General features: G+C 38.0%; 2 protein-coding genes across 6 annotated transcripts; one reads left to right on the top strand and one right to left on the bottom strand.

The window, feature by feature from the left end:
- Window positions 1–1,308: 1,308 nt before the first annotated feature.
- Window positions 1,309–23,879, top strand: YAE1 (YAE1 maturation factor of ABCE1). Of its 5 annotated transcripts, XM_066322959.1 has the most exons (6): window positions 1,309–1,497; window positions 2,339–2,639; window positions 4,096–4,217; window positions 4,747–5,014; window positions 6,303–6,361; window positions 7,720–7,963. In XM_066322959.1, exons 2-5 carry the CDS (start codon window positions 2,523–2,525, stop codon window positions 6,327–6,329), a joined length of 534 nt encoding a protein of 177 aa, XP_066179056.1. In that variant the 5' UTR covers window positions 1,309–1,497; window positions 2,339–2,522; the 3' UTR covers window positions 6,330–6,361; window positions 7,720–7,963. The 5 variants fall into 5 exon arrangements, with proteins under 5 accessions (XP_066179056.1, XP_066179065.1, XP_066179048.1 ...); XM_066322968.1 differs by lacking the exons at window positions 6,303–6,361; window positions 7,720–7,963 and adding an exon at window positions 23,159–23,879; XM_066322951.1 differs by having other exon boundaries at window positions 6,303–7,963.
- LOC136375453 (mediator of RNA polymerase II transcription subunit 1-like) lies at window positions 7,359–22,275 on the bottom strand. Its single transcript, XM_066340983.1, has 17 exons — window positions 22,228–22,275; window positions 20,881–21,006; window positions 19,648–19,732; window positions 19,238–19,292; window positions 18,673–18,805; window positions 17,592–17,620; window positions 15,303–15,374; window positions 15,125–15,199; window positions 13,853–13,923; window positions 13,453–13,518; window positions 12,941–13,049; window positions 12,120–12,244; window positions 11,658–11,770; window positions 9,774–9,969; window positions 9,366–9,461; window positions 8,827–8,935; window positions 7,359–7,763 (listed from the first exon to the last, which is right to left on the bottom strand). Exons 1-17 carry the CDS (start codon window positions 22,273–22,275, stop codon window positions 7,490–7,492), a joined length of 1,782 nt encoding a protein of 593 aa, XP_066197080.1. The 3' UTR covers window positions 7,359–7,489.
- Window positions 23,880–24,313: the final 434 nt, after the last annotated feature.

Below are 24,313 nucleotides of genomic sequence, written 5' to 3'. Positions count from 1 at the left end.
ATTTAAACTGACAGTGTGAATCTAGGAAACTCACAGCTTCCCTGAGCCATGATCTGTGTATCTTTTCCAGAAGAGCAAGAGGCAGAGGAGACAGCAGAAGATGATAAGCAAAGGGTTAATTCAACTTTAATAGTGTTGTTGCAAGACGAAGAATTGTTTCTACCTGGTGAATTTTTGCTAAGTGTCATTATGACCAGTTAATGTTTCTGTTGCCAGAAGGGTTTTTCGTGACTGTGTATTTGTGCATGCAGGCAATAAGTCAGTACTGCTATCAGTTTTTTTTTAAATGGCAGAGCTAGCTTCTGCCAAACTGGAGCTGGAAGTGACAGAAGGGGGCTAGGAAATGAGCAGTCATCGACATGTAGTCACTGATGAGGAACATATATGCAGCTGTGGCCATCCAGAGGCACCAGTGTCATTTTGACACCTGACACACAAATTTCTAGACAGATTTGGGTTACTTGGTTACTCGTACCTCGACATTCAACCACCAGCGAACATCCAAGATGGGCCAGAAGCAGGACAGTCTGTCTGCAGAGCAGAAGGGAGGAGGGAAAGGGAGCGCGGTGGCCGCACAGTTTGCAACAACACATTTGCTCATCTCCTGGTACCTGCAGAGCACAGACAGGCCCTGCTGCTATCAGTGTCCCAAGCCCCGCTGTGAAGAATGTCACCGGCCACCCCCGGGGCAGGAGACAGGACACCCAGCAGCGGCCGGGCGGAGTGCGGCCAGCGCGGATTCGCCTTGAGCGTACCGCCTCTGGCAGCTCGGAGAAACGGGCAGCCTCAATTCCAGCTGGATGTATTCTGTGAGCATGAAGATTGATCAGCTTTAAATTTATGCTCATAAGCCAAATGCAGCACGCACCAACATTGTTTTATTTAATGGTTCTTTGAGGTCAACAGGATACTCCTGTTTTCTCTAGTCAAAGTCAGCAATGAAACACTTGACTCCCGCTGGCATCTTTCATATTAAAAAGGATTTATCTTTGTAATACCTGGATCTTGTAGAGGATAGTTTAAGGGCACGCTGCAAATAAAGTGCTTGAAGATTCTGAAGTCAACAAGGCAGATTTTTTTTTTTTTTAATTCCACCGTTTATGACTGAAAAGAAGATGAAACCTTCGTGCCCCGAAGAACGCGTTCACCCGAGGGTTTTCCTGAAGTCACTGCGGGAGGCCAAGCCAGCCGCTCGCTGACGAGAAGGAGGGCGGCGATGACGGGCCGAGGGGACCCCGCCCGCGGCAGCAGCCCCCGCCGCCCGATATCCCCGGGCCGCCCGCCCTCAACATGGCGCCTCCGCTGTCTGCGGCGGCCTCTGACGTCAGAGCGCTGCTGGTCAAGATGGCGGCAGGTCACCCGCGGCCGCTGCGGATTTTGCCCTTGTCCAACATGGCCGTCGCGGCCTAATTACTTCCGCCGGCAGCTGCGTCCCTTTGCCCTCAGTGGAGATGTGCGAGCGCGGCTTGGAGACGGCGCGGCGTGCCAGTGTCTGTCGTGAGGGTCAGTGTGCGCGGCCAGGCTGGCGGCGGCTGTGCGTGCAGCGCCGAAAGGCGAAGCGAGGGGAGGCAGCGTTTGTGGCTGGGCGGGGGAGAAGGAAGGCTCCGCATGGCGGCCGCTGCTGAGGAGCTCGGCAGGTGCGCGGCCGGGAAATGCGGCCGGGGCCTGGGCGATGCCTGCGGGCCGCGCCCGCTGTAGGGCCGGGGAGTGCCCCGCTTGCCGGCTGCAGGGCAGCAGCTGGGTTGTGTCCCAGCGCCCTGGGTTCTCGGGGAGCCGCCGCGGAATCCGTAGGGAGCAGTGCCGGTGCGTTCTAACAATTTGCAAGTCAATTAGTTACGAGATGTTTCTTAACGTTTTCGTCATAGGAAAAGATTAAATAATCTGAAAATTTCTCCTTTTCACTGCAGCAGCACTTGATAATTCTTTACTCAAAATAGAAAGGACTGGTTTTGTTTTATACGGTAATTAAGTGTTTGGCATAACCAGAAAACTTAAATCAAAAAGGAAGGTACTTCCCAGTTGTTTACTCTGCAGCTGTTAACATAACCTATGTGTAGTAAATTTTGTACACAATACAAATATACAAATCTGTGTGTGCACATACAGCCTGTGTGTATAACTTAGGGCACGACGTGGAGGCTGTATGGGACTATTTGTCAGCTGCTACTGAAGTCAAGTCAGAAATGTTTCTGCCAGCTGTCCTTGTACTGGCAGTATTCAGAAATGCTGGCATCCATATATGTCAGTGCCGTAAGATGGGAAGGAACTATCATAAATTGCCTTAATATATCTCAGAAGTTATTTTATGAATTATGATCTGACTGCTTTTTCTTGACAGATGCACCCCAATGGCACACAGCACTGAGTTCCCATGTACAGCTTGAATAATCAGCTCCATACCTGGCTTCTCTTCGGAACTCATGTTTTTTGCCAATACTTCTAATCTGACATATCACCAGAGGCACTTCTGAGAGTTTCTCAGTGGGTTTTTACCACGTAAACAGGGGTCAAAGGGCATTACTATGTCCTGGGTACAAGTTGCAGTCAGCCAATCCAGTGAGGATATATTTGATGAAGATGCAGATGAGATGTATCTACTACAGAAGGAATGGAACAGCACTATGAAAAAGAGATTGAAGGTATTTCTGTAAAAATGATTTCATATTCTTTTGAGACATTTTAGATTTACTGACTCTTAACTTGATATACATGTGAATGATTTAAAGGGAAAAGTAAAAGTAGCTGCTTAAAAGTTATTCTGGCATACTTTCTTATGAATTTCGGGAAAATATGGAAGAAATTTACATAAGCACTTCTTAGCAGTCACCAGAGCTGTTTTACCAAAAAAAAAAAAAAAAAAAAAAAAAAAAAAACCACACCAAAAAAACCACAAACAAAACAAACAAAAAAACCAAACCAACAAACAAAAAAACACCTGTTTTACCAATAGACATTGGCTCCCTCTGCACAACCATGTGCATTTATAAAACGCAGTACTGAATTGTGATACAAGCTACTTGCTTTGTACTTGTAGGCAACAGAGCTGAACAGTGCTAAAGAAATGTCAGATGTCTGGGGTTTTGAGTAGTTACTCATCAGTCAGATTGTAACTGTGTGACTCCATGTGCAACCACACATGGGCGTTGTTGGCTTTGTAGGTCTTTGGTTAATTTGTTTTCCTAGAGAAATACACACTTTATTGAAAGCTGGTTTCCACAGCCCTTGCCTCTCTGCAGTTCTGCAGGGAACAAAACAAGTTTCTAGATTAGTTTGACAGATACTGTGTCATTCAGAGTGGGGCCAGTAGGCTTTTCTGCTGATGGTTGAGCAGCATTTAGCTGAAGAACACGGATGGACACTGTTGTGTAGGCAGTTGATGAGGAATGGTATTACAGCTGACCTGGTGTAGTTTCCTTCATCTGAGTTCCATGAAAAGACTGGTTTTCTTAAGGAACTGTGTAGTATTCTTTCAGAAATTCCTCTGATATTTTTGAGTAGATACTGCAAAATCATGAAGTGTTATTGAAGTTAGAGTTGTATGTTGGGCAAAATATTTTTTTGTGTTCCAGACTACTTTTCTAGCAAGGCCACCATGAGCAAATAGGAGTTTTCACTTTGACCGCTTGCAATTTTGGTGTGAAAAAAGTTAAGAAATACTCTATGTAATCTTGTAATTTGGTTATAATATAAAGAAAGTAATTTGCATTACAGTCATTAGTTGTTTACTTAAAGAAAGCAGTCCCAATGTTAAATGTATTTATGTGTGACTCAGTCAATCACTGTCTCTTTTTCTGGTATAGCTCTTAAATGGAGTGAGGTCTTTTTCTAAAAGAAGTTTCTTTTTTTTCTGATTTTCTGGGGATCCTTTTGGGAAAAGTAAAAAACTGCATCTTCTAGGTCACTAATCATAATACACTGCAACAAGCATGTTTTGGTTTAGCAGTGGGAGTGTAGCTGTGAAGGATGTTCAGATATAGAAGCTATAACTTAAGAGATTGAATACTTGTTTAAACTTTTTTATTATTATTGTTATGTATTTGTCAGAGGTCCACTTAGTCATGTTGGGAACAACCTGTTTCACTGCTCTTCTTCCAGGAAGGCTATAGGGATGGAATTGAGGCCGGGAAAGAACTTGCACTCCAGACAGGCTTTAATCAAGGTTACAGACATGGTGCCAAGCTGATGATTACATGTGGCCAGTTCAAAGGAACCCTGAAGTAGGTTACAAACACCTTAAGGTCAAGTGTATGTGGAGGGTGTGTAACATGGGAAAATGCATGCGGGTTTTTGTTTGTTTTAATTAAAAAACCAAACCAACCAACCAACCAACAAAAAAAAAAAAAAAAAAAAAAAAAACCCACCACAAACCAAAACGCACAAAAACAAAACAAACCCCATAAAAACTACCCCCCCACACACAAAAAGCCCCAAAAAACAAACCACCACGTTTTAAAACGGTCCAAAGTGAGTAACCCTGAGAATTCCCAAATCTTGAAAACAGGGAATGCCTACCTCTGTAGGTGTAGAAGTATCATTTCTAAAAAATCTTTCAGATCCTCTTCCAAAAATGTCTGAATCTACATATTCAAGCTTAATGTTTAGTTCTACTGGCTGAATTTTCCATAAAACGTGAATTATACATAAATGTATTTATGATTCATAGCTCCCTTATCACATTGCTATCTACCTCCACCAAGTGGAGATGTACATAGATGCATATAATCACTTCTGTTGTTCACTTTTCAGTGCTCTCTTATCCTGGTGCCATTTTAATGGACATGATTCTGCTTTATGTACAATAAATAATCTTCTTGATGTAATTGGAAAGCACGAAGATGAGATGCTTAAGTATCTGAATTCTACTGAAGAACTGCCACATCTTGGACACATTTTAGACTCTGTTCAGGACATGGACCTTAATCACACAGCTGGGACAGAGTACAATGAAGTTAAAGATGGAAAACACGAAGACTGTGGTAGCTCCGGTGAAAACATTTGTAGGAATAACACTGAGGTTGGTTCCTTCCAGTCTGAGTTCAGCAAGGCAAACCTCTGCACAGATCCTGAAAAATCAACCCTTGCTTGGGTTAAAAAGCAGACTGTTTGGTTAGTAGAGCAACTGGGCTTATCACAGGATATACTCCATCATGCCCAGAAACTGGAACATTAGTTATTTTGTCTCATGGTACATATCACAGCTGGTTTTGATTCTTAGTTTGTGGGCCATGTACAGGGTGATGCATCACGTTTGTTTTAGGAAAATCTGATTGTGATGCTTTACAATAGAAGTAATTTTTGTAAATCTTCACCATGATTTTGGCTCCTGGGAAAACCCTTCACTTTCAATCTTAAAGATAACATTCACAGAAAGTGGCTTTAAAACTTTACGGAGAGTTACTAAACATGTTTCTGGTTTGTGTCAGGAGCTCCCATTTCACCCTCATTTCTTTCTTGGCAGCAGTTTGGAAATGAAGTGGGTCCATTAAACATCTCCTCTAAATTGGTCCCCTCCTATATCTAAAGCATAAATGCTCAGTGCTCTGGAAATGGTCAATGTTTTTGCAGAATAAGCTGCTGTTGATGATATGCTGTGTACAAAATAGAACATGATATGCTGCTGATTCCTAGACTGCTGTGACTCTCTAGTCACCTTTTGTCAAATTATTTGTTATCTTTTGTACCCAAGATGCAATGCACTTTCACTGTTAAAAACTATTTTTCCCTCCTTATATAGTTACATTTGTCACTTTTGCTGAAAACACACCATTCTCTTCAAATGCAGAATTGCTGACAATTCCATTGCTTTAGTCTTAGACATCTATTCTTACCATGTCAGACCACACTAAACATGCTTCCAGTCTAATGAACATCTTTGTGTTATTTTTGTATTTATTGTGTCAGTCCCTCTAGCCTGAACTCTTTCCCACATTCCAATACTGTTTTTCTCAAACTCTCCAAGGAAGCCAAGCTTATTCACTACCTCTTAGAAACACATCAGCCACACATGCCTATTTCTGATTATTTTGTATTTCTGTAATTATTCTATATTTGACTTGCTTTCCCATTGCTTCCCGTAACTGTAGCTGTAATTTTTTTCTTTGTGAATGCTTCTGTTTTACATAATTAAACTGATTTATAGTAAGTTACCAGTTTATTTGTTGGAAGTTTTCTGTAACTCCTTCATATAGGAGATAAAGGAAGTCTAGATATAGGCAAAGTAAGATTTTTAACAGTAAACTACAATTTTTTAAAAAATCACAAAACCATTTCATACTTTGACGCAAAACTTCCTTGTTTTTCAGAGCCTGAGTTTACAACATTTTTACTAAAGACTCAATTATCCTGTCAGAGTTGACAGACAGTAAGTTTGGTTTCCTTTCAGTACCACTTCTGCTTTAAGGGTAAGCAGAACCGCAGTTCAGAGTCTTGCATTGAAGGCATTTATGAAATAGTGGACAAAGAGGGGTGTCTGCATTAATTGTGTATAAACAAAAAATGTTCAAGTAACTTTCGCTCAATTTATTTAGCATAATGTTGACATGGATAAACATTACTTTTCTTCAAATGCCTGTGTAATGTTATAGACTATATCATGTATGTTAGACACAGATTTCTTCCATATTCTGGTAGAATATGGTGCAGACAGTGTTGGAAGTTAGATAACTTTCCTAACTAACTTTTAAGTAGTCATTTTAACTAGCTGTAAGCAGTGCCTGTTTTAGCCAACACCAGTTAAGTTTCTTCACAGACCTGCTTTTATCATTCAATCACTGAAACCCTGAGTTTGTTAAAACTAAGTCTGACAATCTTCAGTAAACAAAGCCAAAGGAATTAGAATATTTGGCATCTGGGATCTTAAATTTATGGCCATTCAAGGAGACATTAGAGTAACCAGAAGACAGGAGATTAAGGCCTGGAAAGTTGGAGACTCTCTGTCTGAGAAAAAGATAAAAGAAAAAAGAAAGGATGTGGATCAGATTAGCATGAAGAGAAAGCAATACCTAATTTGGGATAGAATACTAATTAATGAAGAGAATTACATAAATTAAACCAATGAACATTAATGTCTTTGTTTGCTAAAAATGCATAAATAAGTGAAAAAGTTTTGTATCAGGGTCATGGTTGAGGCTGGAACTTTGTCAGCCACACATATCTCTTGACCAAGAATAAAGTGATGCTTTATCTTCTAACAATAAAAAAGACAGTATTAGAGGGAATCTTACTTACCATGGCAATTTTTGAGGTTTTCAGTAACAAGACAAAATAAAGGTTAATAGAACAGTGTTAGACTTTACAGATTTGGATGTTTAAAAATGGAATTAGTTTCCCATATTTCAAAGTTTGCAAATAGGAGATCTCATTCACAAATTACTAAGTAGACTTTATTTTTGCTTATAAAACCATCAGGTTTTTTGTCTATCATCCTATCAGCTTCTATACTAGCTATAGAGTTACTTTCCCCCACAAAGTTTCGGTGCAGAGTGAGGAGTTACTTTTTTTCCATGTTGTCACCTGGAGTTTCCAGTTTGGCTGTAGAGGGGTTTTCTTCTGTGCTGTTTGTATTATTTGGCTTATCTGTCACTACCAAGTCTTGCTGAGCAGCCCCAGAAAGGCTTTCTTTGAGACTGTTAGAATCTGTAGTTTGCACTAGTTGTGGTTCAGGTTGTTCTGTGTCCATGTCTGTGTCTTGTGTTTCACCGTCAGCTTTCACCTTGACAGCATTCCTGAAAACAGCTCTCATGACAACTGGGACTGACATGCAGCTGAAGAAGGAAATGACACATTAGTCACTACTACAGATTTCATCCATTTTTTAAAGTACTTCTGTTTTTTATACTGTGACTGACGCCTGAATGAAAACCAGCATTACCTACTTTGTGTTTGTCTTGTACAACCTGGTGTTACATTGTAACCATAATATAAACTAGGTATGCTGTACTAGAAATATATGTTGACACTGAAATCTAGTGCTGAATCTTTGAAGTTAGGTGTGCAAAGAAGCTTCGACTAAAAGAGTGGGAGGGTCTGGTAAAAAAAAAGTCATAAGGGTGCTTCTAGTGAAAATCAAAACTAAGAATATTAAAATATGTTCATTCTTGTTGAGTTTTATAATTGCAACTTTCATGTTTTGTATAACACATGTACAGAGCATATCTTTTCTAAAACACTATCTATACTAGAGGAGTTTTTTAGGGTTTTTGCACCACTCTTAACCTGGTTCCAAAAATAGTACCTAGTTTAAAGTCAGCTTTAAAACCCAACCTGCATTGATTTTGTTGTCATCAAACATAATAATTGTATACTAGCTTATGCCAAATCAATTAGTGCTCTTAGACTATGTTCTGAGTCAGTTTGTCTAGCCTGTGTTCATGTGTAACAACAACTTGCTCTCTTGGAATTTGTTCAGAAAATGAGCCAGAGACAGTGTTGTAGACATGCCATATATAACTCAATTTCTGAAGAGAAACACTGATTGCTATTAGGTAGATGTGTAAAAAGACCTTTCCATGCTATTCTGAGCTATGCTACACATGGGACTCATCAAATAGAGTCTTCAAAAAAGCATCTTTATAAAAGGTAAAACTCTTCACTCAGTCTTTCCCTGCTTCCACATACTTTCTACTAGAAACACTTCATCACTGCTAATGTTTAAAATCTTTGAAAGAGATACTTTGGACACTGATGTAACTTATTCCCACTATTGTATTACAGCATTTTACTAGAGTGAAGTTTTCCAGTTGCTGAGTTTATGGCATTATGAATGCGCATGATATTTCCATTAAATGGACATATGATGTTCATTCCAACTGGTATAAAAGTACTTACCGTTTCACAGCTCTTGCTATGAAGTCATCATTAGAATTGAGAGTTGGATCTTGAGGATTTAAATGGAGGTGACATTGGACTTCTCTAGAAGTTATAAGATCAATTACCACTAAGAAGGAACAGAACACAAAAATGTTTTGAAATACTTACAAACGTTGAAAACCATCCTTTCATTTTGCTGCTTAAAGAGATGCAAAACTGAAGTCAAGTGGAAAGAGGTTTGCAGCAATATATTTGCATGACTTGCTTTTCCTTAATGTACTTAATTCAGAAATAGTGGAAGTTACAATTTACTAATTAAATGTAGGCCAAGACAAAACAGGACTTGAACATCTGCTTTTACTTTCTGTATTCTGAGTACAGAACACCTTCTAGTAAGCAGTTTATACAAAAGTGTATATTTGTGTTTTTCATGGGCTGCACACTATTGAGTGGTCCTTATAATGTTTGTAACGGAGAAGTGTAAGTCAAGAGCCTAGACAGAACCAAGTCCCTTGTCAGCACAGTAAAGAGGACAGTAGTAGTTATTCCACACGTACCGCAGGCTAAATTCTCTTTTACGGGATGAAGGAAAAAGACAGAAAAGCTCGTGTTCCTGTGTGGTACCACTTCAAAGTAAAGGAGTTCTGAATCATCTAGAAATAAAATTATTGTTTAGTGATATCCACATTTGAAGTGGGACTATTTTTGGCTGAACTACATGCCAGAATTTAAAAAACACCAATACAACAGTCTAATTATTCATTACTTTGACAACTTAGTTTATGTGCATAGAATGAGCATAGAATTTAAAAAAAAATCAATACATTGTTAAGAATTTTTTCTCATTTACAGTACTCCAGAAGTAATGACAGTTTTGGCAAGGGAGCAGTAAAGTCTGTCAACACCCAACTTAAAAACTGGTTTGTCTCTAATACTGTGTCATCAGTTCCAGCCACACAATTTACCTTCATTTATGTGCTTCTCAGAGACACAGCTGCTAATAAGAGTGTTATATGCCACTTGATGTCGAAGAATCTCTATTACGCCAGGCACACACTTTGGATGGCTAAATGGGATTTTACTGACCAAGGCTCCTGCTAAATCTGATTTTTCTGAGCCCTTGTTTATGAAGTAACACTGCTTTGGGCAATCTGGAAGAGACTAAGCAACAAATATGGTGATATTTCAAGGACTGTAAACAGGAAAGTAAAACTTGATGTTACCAGGCAACTGTACAATCTACAACAAAAATATTTTTGAAAGATACATTTCTAGCATGTCCATCATATCCTTCTGGATTTTTAAGAGAATCCTTAGAGGAAGCTAAATGAGATCCATTGTCCCTCCCAAATACATCCAAATTAGGCAAATATACCCAGAGCCAAGTGCTCAGGAGTTCAAGTGTCACCAATTTTTCCAAATACTTTTCAGAGCCCTATAAAAATGTTAGTGACCAAGATAATAATATCATATTAATGCTGCTTGACAGTTTCACAAACAGGATAGCAATTTTGCCAGAAATCTCTTCTGGACATCGGATGTTCCAACCTCCTTCACTACTACTTTTTCTTTGGAGAGGTATGTTTGGCTGGAATATCTCCTGGTGATTCACTTGAAGATGAAGAGGAAATAGTAAGAAAAACTTACCACCTGTCCATGTTAACAGTGATTCTTTGACAAAATTAGAAGTGCACTATTGTGTTACCTACTTCAGGATGCCAAATGGGAACTATCCCCTTAGAACAGGGCAGGGCAGTTAATTTGGAGGGTCTACATTAACAAAAGCTGAAGAGCTTTTCCTTGTGTATTCATGGACCGAAAGGATTTCCCCTACACTCATTTCAAGGTTAGAATGCAGTTTAGTAATTCTAGAAACGAAATCTTTAAACTCAGAAGTAAAACCACCTCCCACCAAGTACAAATACTTTAGGAATTGTTGAAAAGTTACAGAGCCTTTCAGGTTCATCTAATAGAACTGAAAGATTAATTCCATCTTACAAAAGAGAAGAGCTTTGCCAAACATTATTTTAGCATGGTATGAATTTACTACTGTACCACCACCTCAAGGTCCAAGGACTAATGGCAATCGGCTCTATGAACACTGCTAGTAAAAAAGAAAAAAGCGCCCTCTTCTTTTGCTGCCATGAATTGCAAAATTAATGTTTCCTAGCAAAAATAAAGTAGATCTTTGAAGCTTGTCTTGTAGTTGCCCTGTACAAAAGTCTGGGGAAAAGCATCTTAGCCACAACTTTCTATACTAAAACTTTACATTTAATGCAGCCTAAGCAACTGTATTTCAGTAATGCAGTTATTAAAAGGAAAGCCTTCAGTTAAACAACCTTGTCTCTAAATAGTAGTAGGCATCACTCTTGTAACACTTTATATTTTTCTTCCTGCCAGTCTCTTTAAAAGGAATTAATAGCCGCAGCGTTATCTAATTAAGAAATTACTTTTGTTAAAACAGGGTGACATGCAGCATGATAAAGATCTTCAAAAATCTAGATAAGTACCTTCTTGGGACTTGCTCCTCTCACCAGTCAATAAGTTTCCTTCTTTTTCAGGCATTAACGCTAAAGTTCTGAGCAATTTTTAGAAGAGTAAATATTTGGATTACACACAGACAAATTAGTATGACTTCAGCAAGCAAGCACACAGTGTTTTATTAATGAGGATAAGAAGCTCACTTACATGAAAGGATCTAATACTACTTTGTAAATTGAACTGTTTCCTAAACAGCACTTCTGTTGAGATTCTGGGAAACCTACATTGCTTGCTTATAGGGAAAGGGTAATTCAGTATATATATCTTGTGCAACAGCACAGTGTGTGTCAAATGTTCACTATACTTACCACAAAGAAACAAGATTTATTTGTAGACAAGTCTTCACTTCCTTTTTCTTTTAGTGTAGTCTGAACAATTAGCTCATACAGTGGAGCTAGTTTCAAGCCAGAAATCTGAATTCCTGAAACCAGGTCATTATTTTTATTAGCAATTAAGTTATGACAGTAGGTTATGAAAGCAACTATGAAACCCAATGTTTTGAAGAGACAAAACATACTGGTTTTCTTTCTTATTCCCCTTTTTTCTATTGGGAATTTGAGGTAGAGTGTTTAAATCTGCGTGTAATTGTCGTATCTTAGAACTTTTGTGTTTTGCACTGGTTGTTAAATGTTACACTTGGACTGATAGAACAGAACATGTTCTGCTCCAGAAGCAACTTTTTCTTGCAACATTACCATGGGGAAGTAGAAAGCAAATAAGCAATGCATAGTCACAGAAGCACTTAGTCTTAAAAAACAATTATTACATGCCTGTGAGCCTCTGTATCTCTTCAATACTCGATGAAGACATTGGAACAGGCTGATGAAACTTCAGAACAAAAAGAGCTGGCAAATCCATGCTGAGTTCATCAGTCAGTTGCAAAAAAACAGGGTTGCTAGGAAAAAAAATTGTCAACATGGAAGATTTTTTACAGGAATTGCCGTAACAAGGCATTTCTTTGTGCAAGGCCACTATCAGGTCCCTAGCAGTTTACTGTGTTCCATACATTTTTTGACTTGAGAAATGTTTTGCTTTATAAATGCAACTTTAATAGTTTAAAACATGGTTAATGTGAAAACTGACAGAAAGGAAAAGTGAGACACAGAACTGAGTGATGTTTTTTACAAATAATTTTTAAGTATTTTAGTTTGGAAAGTTACTTCAGACTTTCCCTCCAGATGGCACTGAGGTAGAGAGAGATGAGGTATCAGTACCCATAGTGAGATGACAAACTAATTTGTGTATTTTAGATGTAATAACTTCAATATATGCTTTCTTTACTGTGAATCTATGAAGGACTTGCTTGTTGAAATTCAGTAATATTGTTCCAGTGGCTCTTTCTGGATTCAAATCTATGAATAAATTCATAGTTCAATGCAACTGACATAGTTAAATATGAACACAATACCTTTGAAGTCCATTTGGGAAAAACCGTAAAAGCAACAAATTACAGAGGGTGTAGCTATAGAGCATAAAGCCATAAATAAAACAGAGCTTTCTATTGCAGCAGAGGATAAATGTAAGTTATGCTGAAGTCAGTGTTAGTGTCTTGTAAATCCATTTCTGTATTGACAAGTGTCCAGAGCCTCACCTGTCCTCTCTAGCTTGAGGATCTACAATTAATGGAGAAAGAGGCAGTTTGTGGAGAGTGTCTGTGCCTTCAACAGTTACAACTGTTTTTGTTCCACATACCTGGGAACCTGAGGGAGAAAGAGAATAGCATTATTTTCCTTATTTTAGTGTATATTAATCTTATGCATGCAAAATATGCAATACTAAGCACTTGGAAAGTCAGGTCCAACTGACAGCCACAGTAGTGTGGGCAGAGAAGAGAAGCCTGCATTGACCACACCCAAAAGGCCAAAGCTGCCTAAAGAGGATAGCAGCAATAGCTGAATCAACAACCAAGAAATGGAAAGTAGTTTCCTGATGGACATTAAAACTGCTAAAGTGAATCACATAAACTGTTCTAATAAACTAGAATTTTAAATTTTATTTATTAGCTTTTATTAATTAACTTTGTTTAATGAAACGAGTAGTATTGAAAAACTTTTGCTGTTAGCTATTTCTGCTGAAACAGCAGAATAGCTGAAATAGCTTTACCATTACTTAGTTCTGCTTCCAAAACTTGATAGGGAGAAATGTAAAATTCAATGTTCATTGGAGTTCCTGAGGAACAAAAAAATAATGGTTACTACACAGGTCAATAGAAAAAATATGGGGCCACCTTGACACAAAGGTGACAAATCCAACACCGTAGATGGACAGAGGGGATTCCTTGTGAGAGAACATCTCTACTTACAATATATGTTCAATATATGTTCTGTTATATCTAGACGTTACCTGAGAATACAGGCACAGTAAGTCCCTACAGCAAGTTTTATTTATAGTAGAGGATCTTTCCTGTACACAAAGATCAACTCAGTAGTGTTTTTTGATTATAATTCTTTGAATGCAGAAAAGGTAATAGAAGAAAATAAGGAGAAAAAGAAAAAAAAATCACCTCCAATTCTTGGCACCAGGTGTCCTACTTTTCCATTAAGTACTTCAGTAACTCTGTTTAGATCCTGTGTTCTATTTCAAAACACATCTTAATTAGTGTTTCCTGCATTGCAGTGCTAGCTAGGCTAATGTTATTTCTAATTTGTATCCTTAATCAAAAGAAGACAATGCTTTCTTGGAAGTAGACTGTATGTCCAGCTTCCAAAACACCACACATGCATTACTCCTGGGACTTGGGCTTCCACTTTACCTGTATCTGAGCTGTTTCATGTTGCACTTTGGTGTGCTATTTACCAGAAATGAAGGGGGATAAAAATATTACAGTGGCAACAGGTTGAGCATAGAATGAAGAAATAACCTGGATAAACTAAATTTGGACAGAACCAGTCTCTGATTTCAAGAGTGTTCATATGAATGAATACCTACATACTGAATACATACAGCCATACATTTACATAGTTGCATACTAACTCTGCAGAGCATTAACTTACAGAATAGATGGGACAAATAATCTGTTTAACTTATAAATAATATTTACTGAGATATCAGTGACCGGCAAGGATACAGCACATTAGTTCATAGTGTTATTATGCTTCATAAAGGAAAACTGAAAAAATAATTCAAGAGAGTATTTCAAGTTACAGGAGGCCATACCTGCCAAAGTATGTGTGTATGTAACTTAATAGGCAAGATATCAGAGAAGATATTTCAAAAATCCAGAAGAAAAGCACTGCCCTCAATTCTGATTTTCTGAAAATAATGAAAATCCTTGTACCATTACCAGACAGTTTAGGGAACTGTTCCCTGTTTATCTGTAATCCTACTCTTTGAAAGGAGAAATAGGAAACTGTTCCCTGTTTATCTGTAATCCTACTCTTTGAAAGGAGAAATTAAAAAAGGAAGGAGGAAAACTGGCATCCACTACTCCTGATCTAAAACCTGAAGACAAAATGAGATACCCAAACAGCAGAACCCGAAAAGGTCTATTTTACTTCTGCCACAGGGAGATCTAAACATGACGGCTGACATTTGTGCACACACTCCCAAACTCTGTAACCAGTTTCTCAGGAAGTCACTTAGATAAAGCCCAGGAGTTCAGTAGATAGTCTCGTTTGGCTTGTCTGGCCTTGACAAAGGCTTCAAGCTTCCCAGTGGGAGAAAACTCATTAGCCTTCCACATCCTGCTCTATAATTAGATCAGTTAACTTGTTTTTTAGTGAAATGAAGGGGTGTGGGTAGAGGTAAAGGGACAAAGACATAGACTGTAAGTTACCTGTCTAGAAGAGACATTGAATAAAGGTCTTTTTCAAGGGCCTGCAAAGCAAGATATCCCTTAGCTTTCATTTCGCTGGGAGAGAAAAAAGACAATTTATTATTTTTGTAATAAATGTAAAGTAAATGAAAGTTAGACTGTGGATTTCAAAAGTTTTTGAGTAAAAAATAACTGCAACCTGTTTCCTGGAATTCGATACATATTTGACAGGTCTTCTAGAATCTTGCCAAAGGCATCATAGTTCTTCATCCTAACAAAAAGAAATAATGACTATCACACTAGTAAGTGAGATGGAAACTAACTCTTTTTATGCATAACTTGCTAGAAAAGGCACCATTTCAGAGTGACAGTGGCCTCCGCCTTATCAGATCAAGTAGCAGTACTGATTTTAAATTTTCTTGAAGATACCAGAAAATGTGTACCTTTGGCTTTCTTGCAAGAAGCACTGTAATTATAGCTGAAACTGGCACTGAAGTAGGCAGTACTGAAAGCAATAAATGTACATGAAATACAAATATGAGAGCTCATCAGCTGCAAAACGCTTTCCCTGATCTTCCAATAAAGCTAGTCATGTAGTACTACTTCCCTAAGACCATGCATGTGTACATTGCTCTTTTCATTAAAATATCAAAATTGTACTAATGCTGCACTTCACAGCACCACATGAGAGAGCCAGACCTTAAATACATCAATCGGGAAAAAAAAAAAAAAAAAAAAAAAAAAAAAAAAAAAAAAAAAAAGGGACAAGTGGCTTGGTTTGTAAAGGAATGGTTCAGACTGCTCAAACCCCAGAATTCCTGTAGATTTTGACTTGATGTGACAACCTGGAGCTGTGTTCAGACTAACCCATCAGGTATTTACTCACTTGCTTAAGTAGATTTTACATGAGTTTTACAAGTCTTACTAGACTCTGTGCTGCAGTCACACAGACAGCGCAAGACTTCCCTTCCTGTGCAGATGTGGCTGCAATGTGGGTCAGCAGAGAAAAAATAAGTCTGCCTTAACTTTCACATTGGGACAAAATCTTTCAAACCTGGAACCTATACAAGTCACTCAGCTCTCCTCTGTTTCTTTCCAGGTAGACTAGTGGGGAAGCAGGGGAAAAGGAGGGAAGGAGGCAGGCATGGTACAGGAACAGACACAGCACCAGCCTATGCATTAGCTAGCTGGTTAATCTTAATTTTGTAGTTAGAGACTCATGGGAAACATTACACATATAACAAACTGCCTTACAACCTACACCAAGAGGTGAGAAGGGATACCTGTGCATTGTGACAAATCTAAACAAAACCGGGAAGGCAAAGAGGTAGCACCCACATTACCAATGGCAACTATATGTCAGTTCTCAGAGCCCAACTGCTGGCATTAACATCACTGGAAGTCAAAAATACAGGAAAATGCAAGTTCAAGCTTTAAGTCATAGCTGTTAACACTCATAAAGCTAATATAACTTCACTTCTGAGGAAAAGGAGGGCTGGAAAAACTGATGATGAATAATATAAAAGAGAGATGAAACACTCAAGGTCAGTGATTATTGTTTCTCTTTTTACCTTCCCTTTCTACTATTTGGCCACAGTATTTAAATATGAAGCCAATTTCCTAAATATACTCATTATTATTAAAATCTGGAACCTGGATCATATTCACTAAAGAACTTATAAATAGACTTTTTAAGTGGTGGCCTAACCTGGAACAGCAACTATTCAGATAAAACAAAACTTGATAATAATAAATATATATAGCGCCCTACTGCTACATGAGGAAATTAGGGTCACATCTCCCCCTATGTATTTGCAAAGAAACTCAGGCCATGTGATACCACCTTGCCTTCACTGCTGTGAGAGAAGCCAAAGGACATTCAGTTAAAAGTACTTGCACAAGGACAATATGAAGACTATTTAGTATTTGATGGAAGGAGGAGAGGAAAAGTAATACCTAGTTTGTAAATCTGCCAGTTCTGAATTGTCATCATCAGTCCATTACCAAAACTATGGATCCAAGTAGTTCTATAATTCTTGCAATCAAAACAAAGGCCAGTATTCCAAGGCTATGTTTGACAGGCAACTAGAGCCAATGTGTTTGGCATTACTATTTACCATTGCTCCATTGAAACAGATGCATTTGGTGGAATGACTTGAGAAATAAATATTGCCTGGAGTATCTTTTCAAAATTATATTTGCTGCAGTTTTAGTCTTGAATTTACAATTTTGAATCAGGTAATAATAGTTACAATGACAACCAATTTCCAATATGGAGAATTGGAATGAACTCCCTATAAAAAAATGGAATCCAAAATGGTGTCAGTTTTTCTGTTGTTTTCTGGATTCATATTATTGTTCCCTGTTTCTCTTTCCTTTTTTTTTTTTTTTTTTTTTTTTTTTTTTTTTTTTTTTTTTAATACTGGAATGGTTTTACCATCAGGAGTTCCTTTCCATTCAATATGAAACCTTATACATGATTTTTTACCTTAAAAGCTGGACCAAGTCATCACAAACCTACAGAAATAAGAGACAGGAGTTTCATCTTTCTTGTCATTTGTGACACATCTTTTATAAGCATTTCTTTAGTAATGATAAGCTTGATCCCTATTACTTTTAAGTAGCTGCATGGTTAGCATAAAAAGAACTGCCAACACTCAAAAGCAAGACTAACAACGCATTAGTTAAAAATTACTATAATAATTGGAAGAACAAAGGCTCTGTGAAAGAGGATAAAATTAACAGAAATAGTTTTTTATAAACTCATTCAGAAAAAAAATTGCATCTTGGCCAGTTTTTCTTTTATAGATTGTGCTAGAATTCTCTGAATATGCACTTTCATTCTAATGATGTTGTCCAGCACTCACTGATCAACAGGCCTGTGCTGGTTAAATGAACAGTTTGAAATTCCAGGGCTGACTTCAACTAAAAATAATGGGCAAAATTAACTCCAAGGCAATGTAATAATTTGAATACTTACTGACAAAAACCAGAGTTTATGTTCCCCAACCCCCCACAACAGCTTGTGGTAATATCTTTGATCTGAAGTATTGTCTGTAATTCTGTAACTACTGCAGAACATATGTGAACTTCAGGGTGAAATTCTGTGAATAATTTAATAGAAATTTTGCAAGAAAAGCATCTCCACTAGTAGAAATACATATTATACTAAAGAAGGCAGAATAAAAACCAGAATAGCTCCAAGGCATCCATTGAGAATATATATTGCACTGTACCTTGGTGGAAAACATTTTAAGCCCCTATTATTTACTGTATGCTGGTTACATTGAAGCATGAAAATAAAAATATTATGTGTGATACCACAAAATTCTTGGAAGATGGGCCTGTCAGCTGACTTTTATTGTAATACTTAGCACTAGAGTATTTAGTATCTGTAACTGAGTTGTAAGTTTAGGTGAGAGATTCAGATGCCTAAAGAGATAGCTAGTGTCATGCACAAGCTTGCAAGTGTGACAAGACCAAAAGGAAGTCAAAACCTGTCTGACATGACAGCTGGAAGCCAGGTGGAAGACTACAGGATTGTAAGAGACAGAGAATATTAATTTTACCACAGGAGCTTCTTCAAAGTGAGCCAACTTCACATCCATCACATCTCCATCCTTCTCCAGCTGAATTTCTACATAAAACATCATTGATGTTATGTAGCAGGCAGTCCCACTGGGGCTAACATGAACAGTAAGTCTGAGAAGGATGAGAAAAGGAAAAAAAAAAAAAAAAAGCTTGTATATATAAAAATTCTGTGACTTAAAAAAGGAAGTGAGTATAGTTCACTTGGTCATGGGAAGAGACACCAGGCATGCTTCAAAAATAACACTTCCTTAGCTCAGCTTCTGAAAACTATCCAACCAGGCATGTATTTGTGCTCTGCTATTTGCATTATCATGTTGGTCTGCTCAAAACTATTAACCTCAGTCTGCAGCTTTGGGATGTAGGCATTTATGCCCACTCGTTACCCAACAACCTCTTCCACAAAGGACTAATCAAAATAGGCAAATACACTCTGTTAGAACACTGAGCTAAGAAATAGCATTGTTGACAAGCCATCCAGATGGTATTCCTCTCTGGACTTGAGGCCACGCTTGCTTATTTGCATTTATTCATAAACAAACCTACCCTTTTTGTCTGGATAAAAGTTCCAATGTGTTCATCACAGAAAACATGGATTTAGCTGCAAAAACCAGAAATGCAATTTAATCAAACTATAGTCATCAAGAAGTAGAATCAGTATTTTCTGCCTTACAGAATATGATTTAGGTAATGAGAAATTAGTATCTCTTGAATTACCTATTCATGACAACTACTATGATTAATAAGTGCTGTGCTGGGTAGAAAATATTCTCAGGCTTTAAGAATAGCTATAGCCTGAAGGCTTAGCCCAAAGACGAGTGACAATTCTCTTGTCTCTTATCGACTCCTGTGTTTGTACATTTGACCTCTTTGTGAAGAACATCAACAGACAAGGATTGGTAGATTCCACACAATATTAAAAAACATATACTTTGAGTTATCCAATAGCTCCTTACCATTTAATGTCCTCTCTATCTTCTCCATGCAAGAAAGCAAAAGACCATGTGGAGCATTACTGCCAGGCTTTTGAAGTGGGTTATCCTAGCACATTTGTGAAAACAAGAGACAGAGAAAGATTCCCTAAATTACTAGCTAAGAGACACAGCACAGAGATGCCCCATACAACAAACCTCAGGCTATTTGTTTTTGTCAAACACAAAAGTTACCTACGATTGGTTACGAGTTGTCTCTGAAAGGGCAGCATTGAATGGATTTATGAAAACATTATTGTCAGGAATTACATTCCAGATGCCTTTGGAGCATGGAGTGGCTTTCCATTCCCCTGTCTTTTGAGCTGATCACTAAATGTGTCAGCTAATTTCACTGTAAAGCTAGAGATAAACTAAGAAAATAATCATGTTTTTATTTTCGAAGAAATCTGCCTGAGCGAATAGAAGAGATCAGCAAGTGCCACAAAAGTACTTGGTTAGATGAAGATACAAGTTTCAGCTGAAGCTATTTACTTCAGTAGTAAGCAAACTCTCCCAGTTTCTCTTCAAGCTCTTGTCTGAAACCTTTTCATATTTTGCACTTCAATTAACAAAGAATACTCAGGGCTGAAGAGTTTTCACTTTGTTCAGATTCAGGACATTGTTTTCAGAGTAAGGCTTGAGTTAAGCATTAATAAAAAGAAGCATTGAAACAAATGGGAATTTTTATACTGAGCTCACAGCAGTTGTGTTAATCTGCTCTTTACAGAGATAATTCCTAAATTAGCTACTGGAAGGGCAGGAAGCATGGTATGGTTAAAGTATATCACAGCAGCAGAAAGTCTAGATAGCAGATTTCAGACCAGTTTTTAAAATACGATATTTTCTCCCAGTCCTATAGGAAATAAATTGTCCTTAAATACCATGAATACGGTAATGATAATGAATGGAAAGTAGCCTAAACTGGTAATCAATCAGTACTAACTCCTGAATAGCTAAAACAATGCAAGAAACAACCCCTAAAGTGTTAAAATTAGGCAGGAAATTTTATAATCCATTGTCATAAGAAAAATGGGAAGCCAAGCTGTACTAGGCACCAGGTTTTTCTGGGGATTATCTTTTGGTTGGTTTTGGATTGCATGCGGTTTTTTGGTTGGTTGGTTTTGCTTGTTCTTTTTGAATGTCAAGCAATTTTTTAACTACCTTGGGATCACACTCTTATACCACATACCCCTCTCTCACCTAACCTATGATTCTTACCATGCAAAAATAAATGAGTTTCAGAGTTTCAGTCCATGGCCTGTGTTGGTATTTTAAACGCAACTGTTCCATTAAAGCATTTGTAGAAATAGCTGTCGCAACACCTGAAAAACATGTCAAAATGTTCTAAATATAATGGCATGTATTTACATTGGCAACCAAAAATGCTGGAGGAGAACAAATGTAAAACCTTGCTAAGGTCATAGATGTTATGCTTCAAAGAAGGAAGTAATAAAGAAATGTTTTACTTGAATTTTGCACATATAAACATCTAATTTTTGTAAGGCTTTGACAGAAAAAGAGTAGGGGGAGATGTGTATAAGCAAGTATTCTCAATATTAGATACAGATATGCAGCCCAATCTTGAGTTTGTTAAATAATTAGGCTTTCTTTACCCATGCATAATTTCATATATTTATTCTTAATAAATACCAAGGCTTTGCTATGGACTTGAGATATCCAGATACACCCACCTAGAGCTCATTAAAGCTCACTTTAATTAGAGATAAAAAATTAGAGATCATTTTTTATTATGTGGGTGTTAAGACATTGGAACAAGTTGCTCAAAGAAGTGGTACATGCCCCACCCCTGCAAACATTCCAGGTCAGGTGGGACAGGGCTCTGAACAACCTGTTTTAGTTGAAGATGTCCCTGCTTATTTCAGGAGGTTTGGAAAGGTTGGAGTAGATTGTCTTTAAGGGTCCCTTTCAACCCAAATTATCCTGTGATTTTGCAGAGGATAATCTCAATGCAGGGGTGCAACTTTTTTTTTTTTTTTTTTTTTTTTTTTTTTTTTTTTTTTTTTTTTTTTGACATGGCAATGAATGAGAATGAGGCTGGAAGAAGGAATATATTCAGTCCATCACCTTTCTAATTATCCTTATAAGTATTCTTTCTGGCCTTACACAGAATCCAGATGTACAAAGAAAGATTTTTGCTGAAATGTGATACTTCCATAACCATTACTTCCATCAGGAAAAAAACAGGAGTGAATTTCCTAATACATCAGTCTGAGACAGGTAGGAAGATGCCAAAGTTATTCATAAGAAGAAATTGAGTCCTGCAATGTGCCACCCACTTTGCTCCGTCCCAGAACCAGAAGAAATATTACAAAGGGCTTCTTTGACTTAGTGGGCACAACAGCTGCCAAGATCTGGCGCCTTTGAACCAGAGGCACTGCATGGGGAAAGAGACGGACTAGGAGAGGGATGTCTATACCTTTTGCATACACCAAGGAGGGATAGGGAGAAGGGTCTGGCAGGGAGGATGACAGAGCAGCAGCCAGAGTCCCCTATAAATCACACCACTTCAGCCAGCTGGAGGAAGGGGAAGCAGTGGACCCTAACCAGCTCTTGCAAGCACACTTGCTGGGAACATGCCTCCAACTCGCCCATGCCTTCATGCTGATAGAAACACTGCAACCCACCCTGTATCTCTATTCACACTGCAAGAAACCAAGACTCCTATTCGTAACAGCTGCAACAGAGCACCCATAGGTGCTCTGCAAGGCAAAAGTCTTGCTCCTTCAAAAAAGCTGTTCCCCAGGGGTTAGTGTTTGAACTTGGGGTTTGATAAGCACATCACCTCGGCTACTTTTGACAAGAGGTACCCTGTTAGTCATGTTCTTCCACATCTAAGGCATTATGTCTATCCCCATCTTTTCAGAAGCTGTAGTATACTCAGAGACTGAATTTAACTGGGGGACAAAGGCAGGGGATTTAGTAACAGTGATTGTTACTGTATGATATTAACAATCACTCAGCAAAACAGGAAAGCACTCCAAAAGGGGGGGTTTAATCTTGCTTTTTAATGGAGGGAGTTAAAAAAATATATCGATAATGTTTGCATTGTATTTGTACAAAACTTTGTATATTTTGTGGCCACCTTAGGTTGCAGTCTACTTGTACATAGGAATCAGTGTAGAGTGGCAGTGTGAGGTTCAAGGGTTAATCCTGGACCTTTGTATGGGCACTAGCTCAAAAAGTGGTTGCTGGGAAATGTCAAGGTCTACAGCAAGAAGAGCATATCTCCTACATAAACCCTGGGTGGCACTGTTTCAGGATACCTTACAGCAAACCACCTGCTTTCAGCTGGTAGCCGTCAGGCTGCAGTGCCTGAAATCATCTCACATAAAATAGAGTATTTTTGACTTGTATGTAGAAACCTGAGTAGAAACTAAGTAGTTCATTGCCCTCACCAAGATTACAGAGAAAAAATTAAGCATGGGCCTAGGAATCCCAGGAGAAGCATGTGTCAAAAAGTGGTATTTGTCTCCAGACAGGTGTCAAGCATGCTAGTTAAAGGAAGTCAATGCAGCTGAGTGAGTTAAATATATTTGCACTTCAGCTTTTACAAGGAGGTGAAATGTGATCAAGTAAACTGATGATGTAATTCCACACTTGTGGTAAGTCACATTTCTGTAAAGTTATTCGTTTGGTGTATGGTATTAAATATTAATTTACTTTTTAACCTGACATTAGTAGTGACCATAGCTATAGTCATAGCTATGATCATGAGCTTTACCTGTTAATTGGTCTATGAATTTAAAAACATGTTTTCAGCATTTCTAAGGAGTCATTTTAGCTTAGGGTTCTTTGAACATTCTATTGAAATGTTTTCTGCTGAGCAAGAACATGTACTATGGCCTATTTAAATTAGGTTGCCTAGGTCCACATGATAAGAATGGGTATGTGCAAATACGACATACCACAGCTTGCTAGTGCTTAATATTTTTGTGGCATTTTCCACATATGTTTGTCCAGAGATCTTTGAAGTTTCTGTGATCTTGATACTAATTCCAGTGGTTTCATCATGTCCTGAATAAGCAGAAAAGTAAATTATTTGCTGACTATCTTGAAAAGAATACTTCCAAATGAATGGAAGGAAACATGCCACAGCTTACCTGGTCTGCATAATAGCTGTTCTGCAAATAAACAGAGGACTTCAAGTTTAATTAGTCACAGTACAGTATGGCTGATAAACCTAAAATACACTTTAACTTTTAAACAAAAAAACCCTTTTCCATTGTGCTTAAATGTATGTCTTTAGGTAAACGAATTTGCATCGTTTTTCCAGGATAGAAACAGTGCCAGATTTTCCTAACAAGACAAACATTCCAAGACAATTATTAGCCTTCACATAAAATTGTGGGATTGGAAAAAAATCCCATGAGAAACAGAAACTTAAGCACTGTCAGAAAGTTCCTCAGAACAAGGTGCGGCTCCAGTATTCAGAACTGTCATACTGAATTACTGCACTCAAGAGAAGAGTTAAGAGTGATGAATAATTAAAAATATTCTAATTATAGCTTCTCGGGCATATTAAATACACAAACATTTAACTGGGTCAGTTTGTGGGGGGAAACAAACAAACAAAACAAAACAACAACAAACCAACCAAACAAACCTGGACATGCATTATCATGGGCATGGA

This window comes from Sylvia atricapilla, chromosome 1 (assembly GCF_009819655.1).
Source record: "Sylvia atricapilla isolate bSylAtr1 chromosome 1, bSylAtr1.pri, whole genome shotgun sequence".
NCBI lineage: Eukaryota > Metazoa > Chordata > Aves > Passeriformes > Sylviidae > Sylvia > Sylvia atricapilla.
This window is presented reverse-complemented; position numbering and strand designations above follow the sequence as displayed.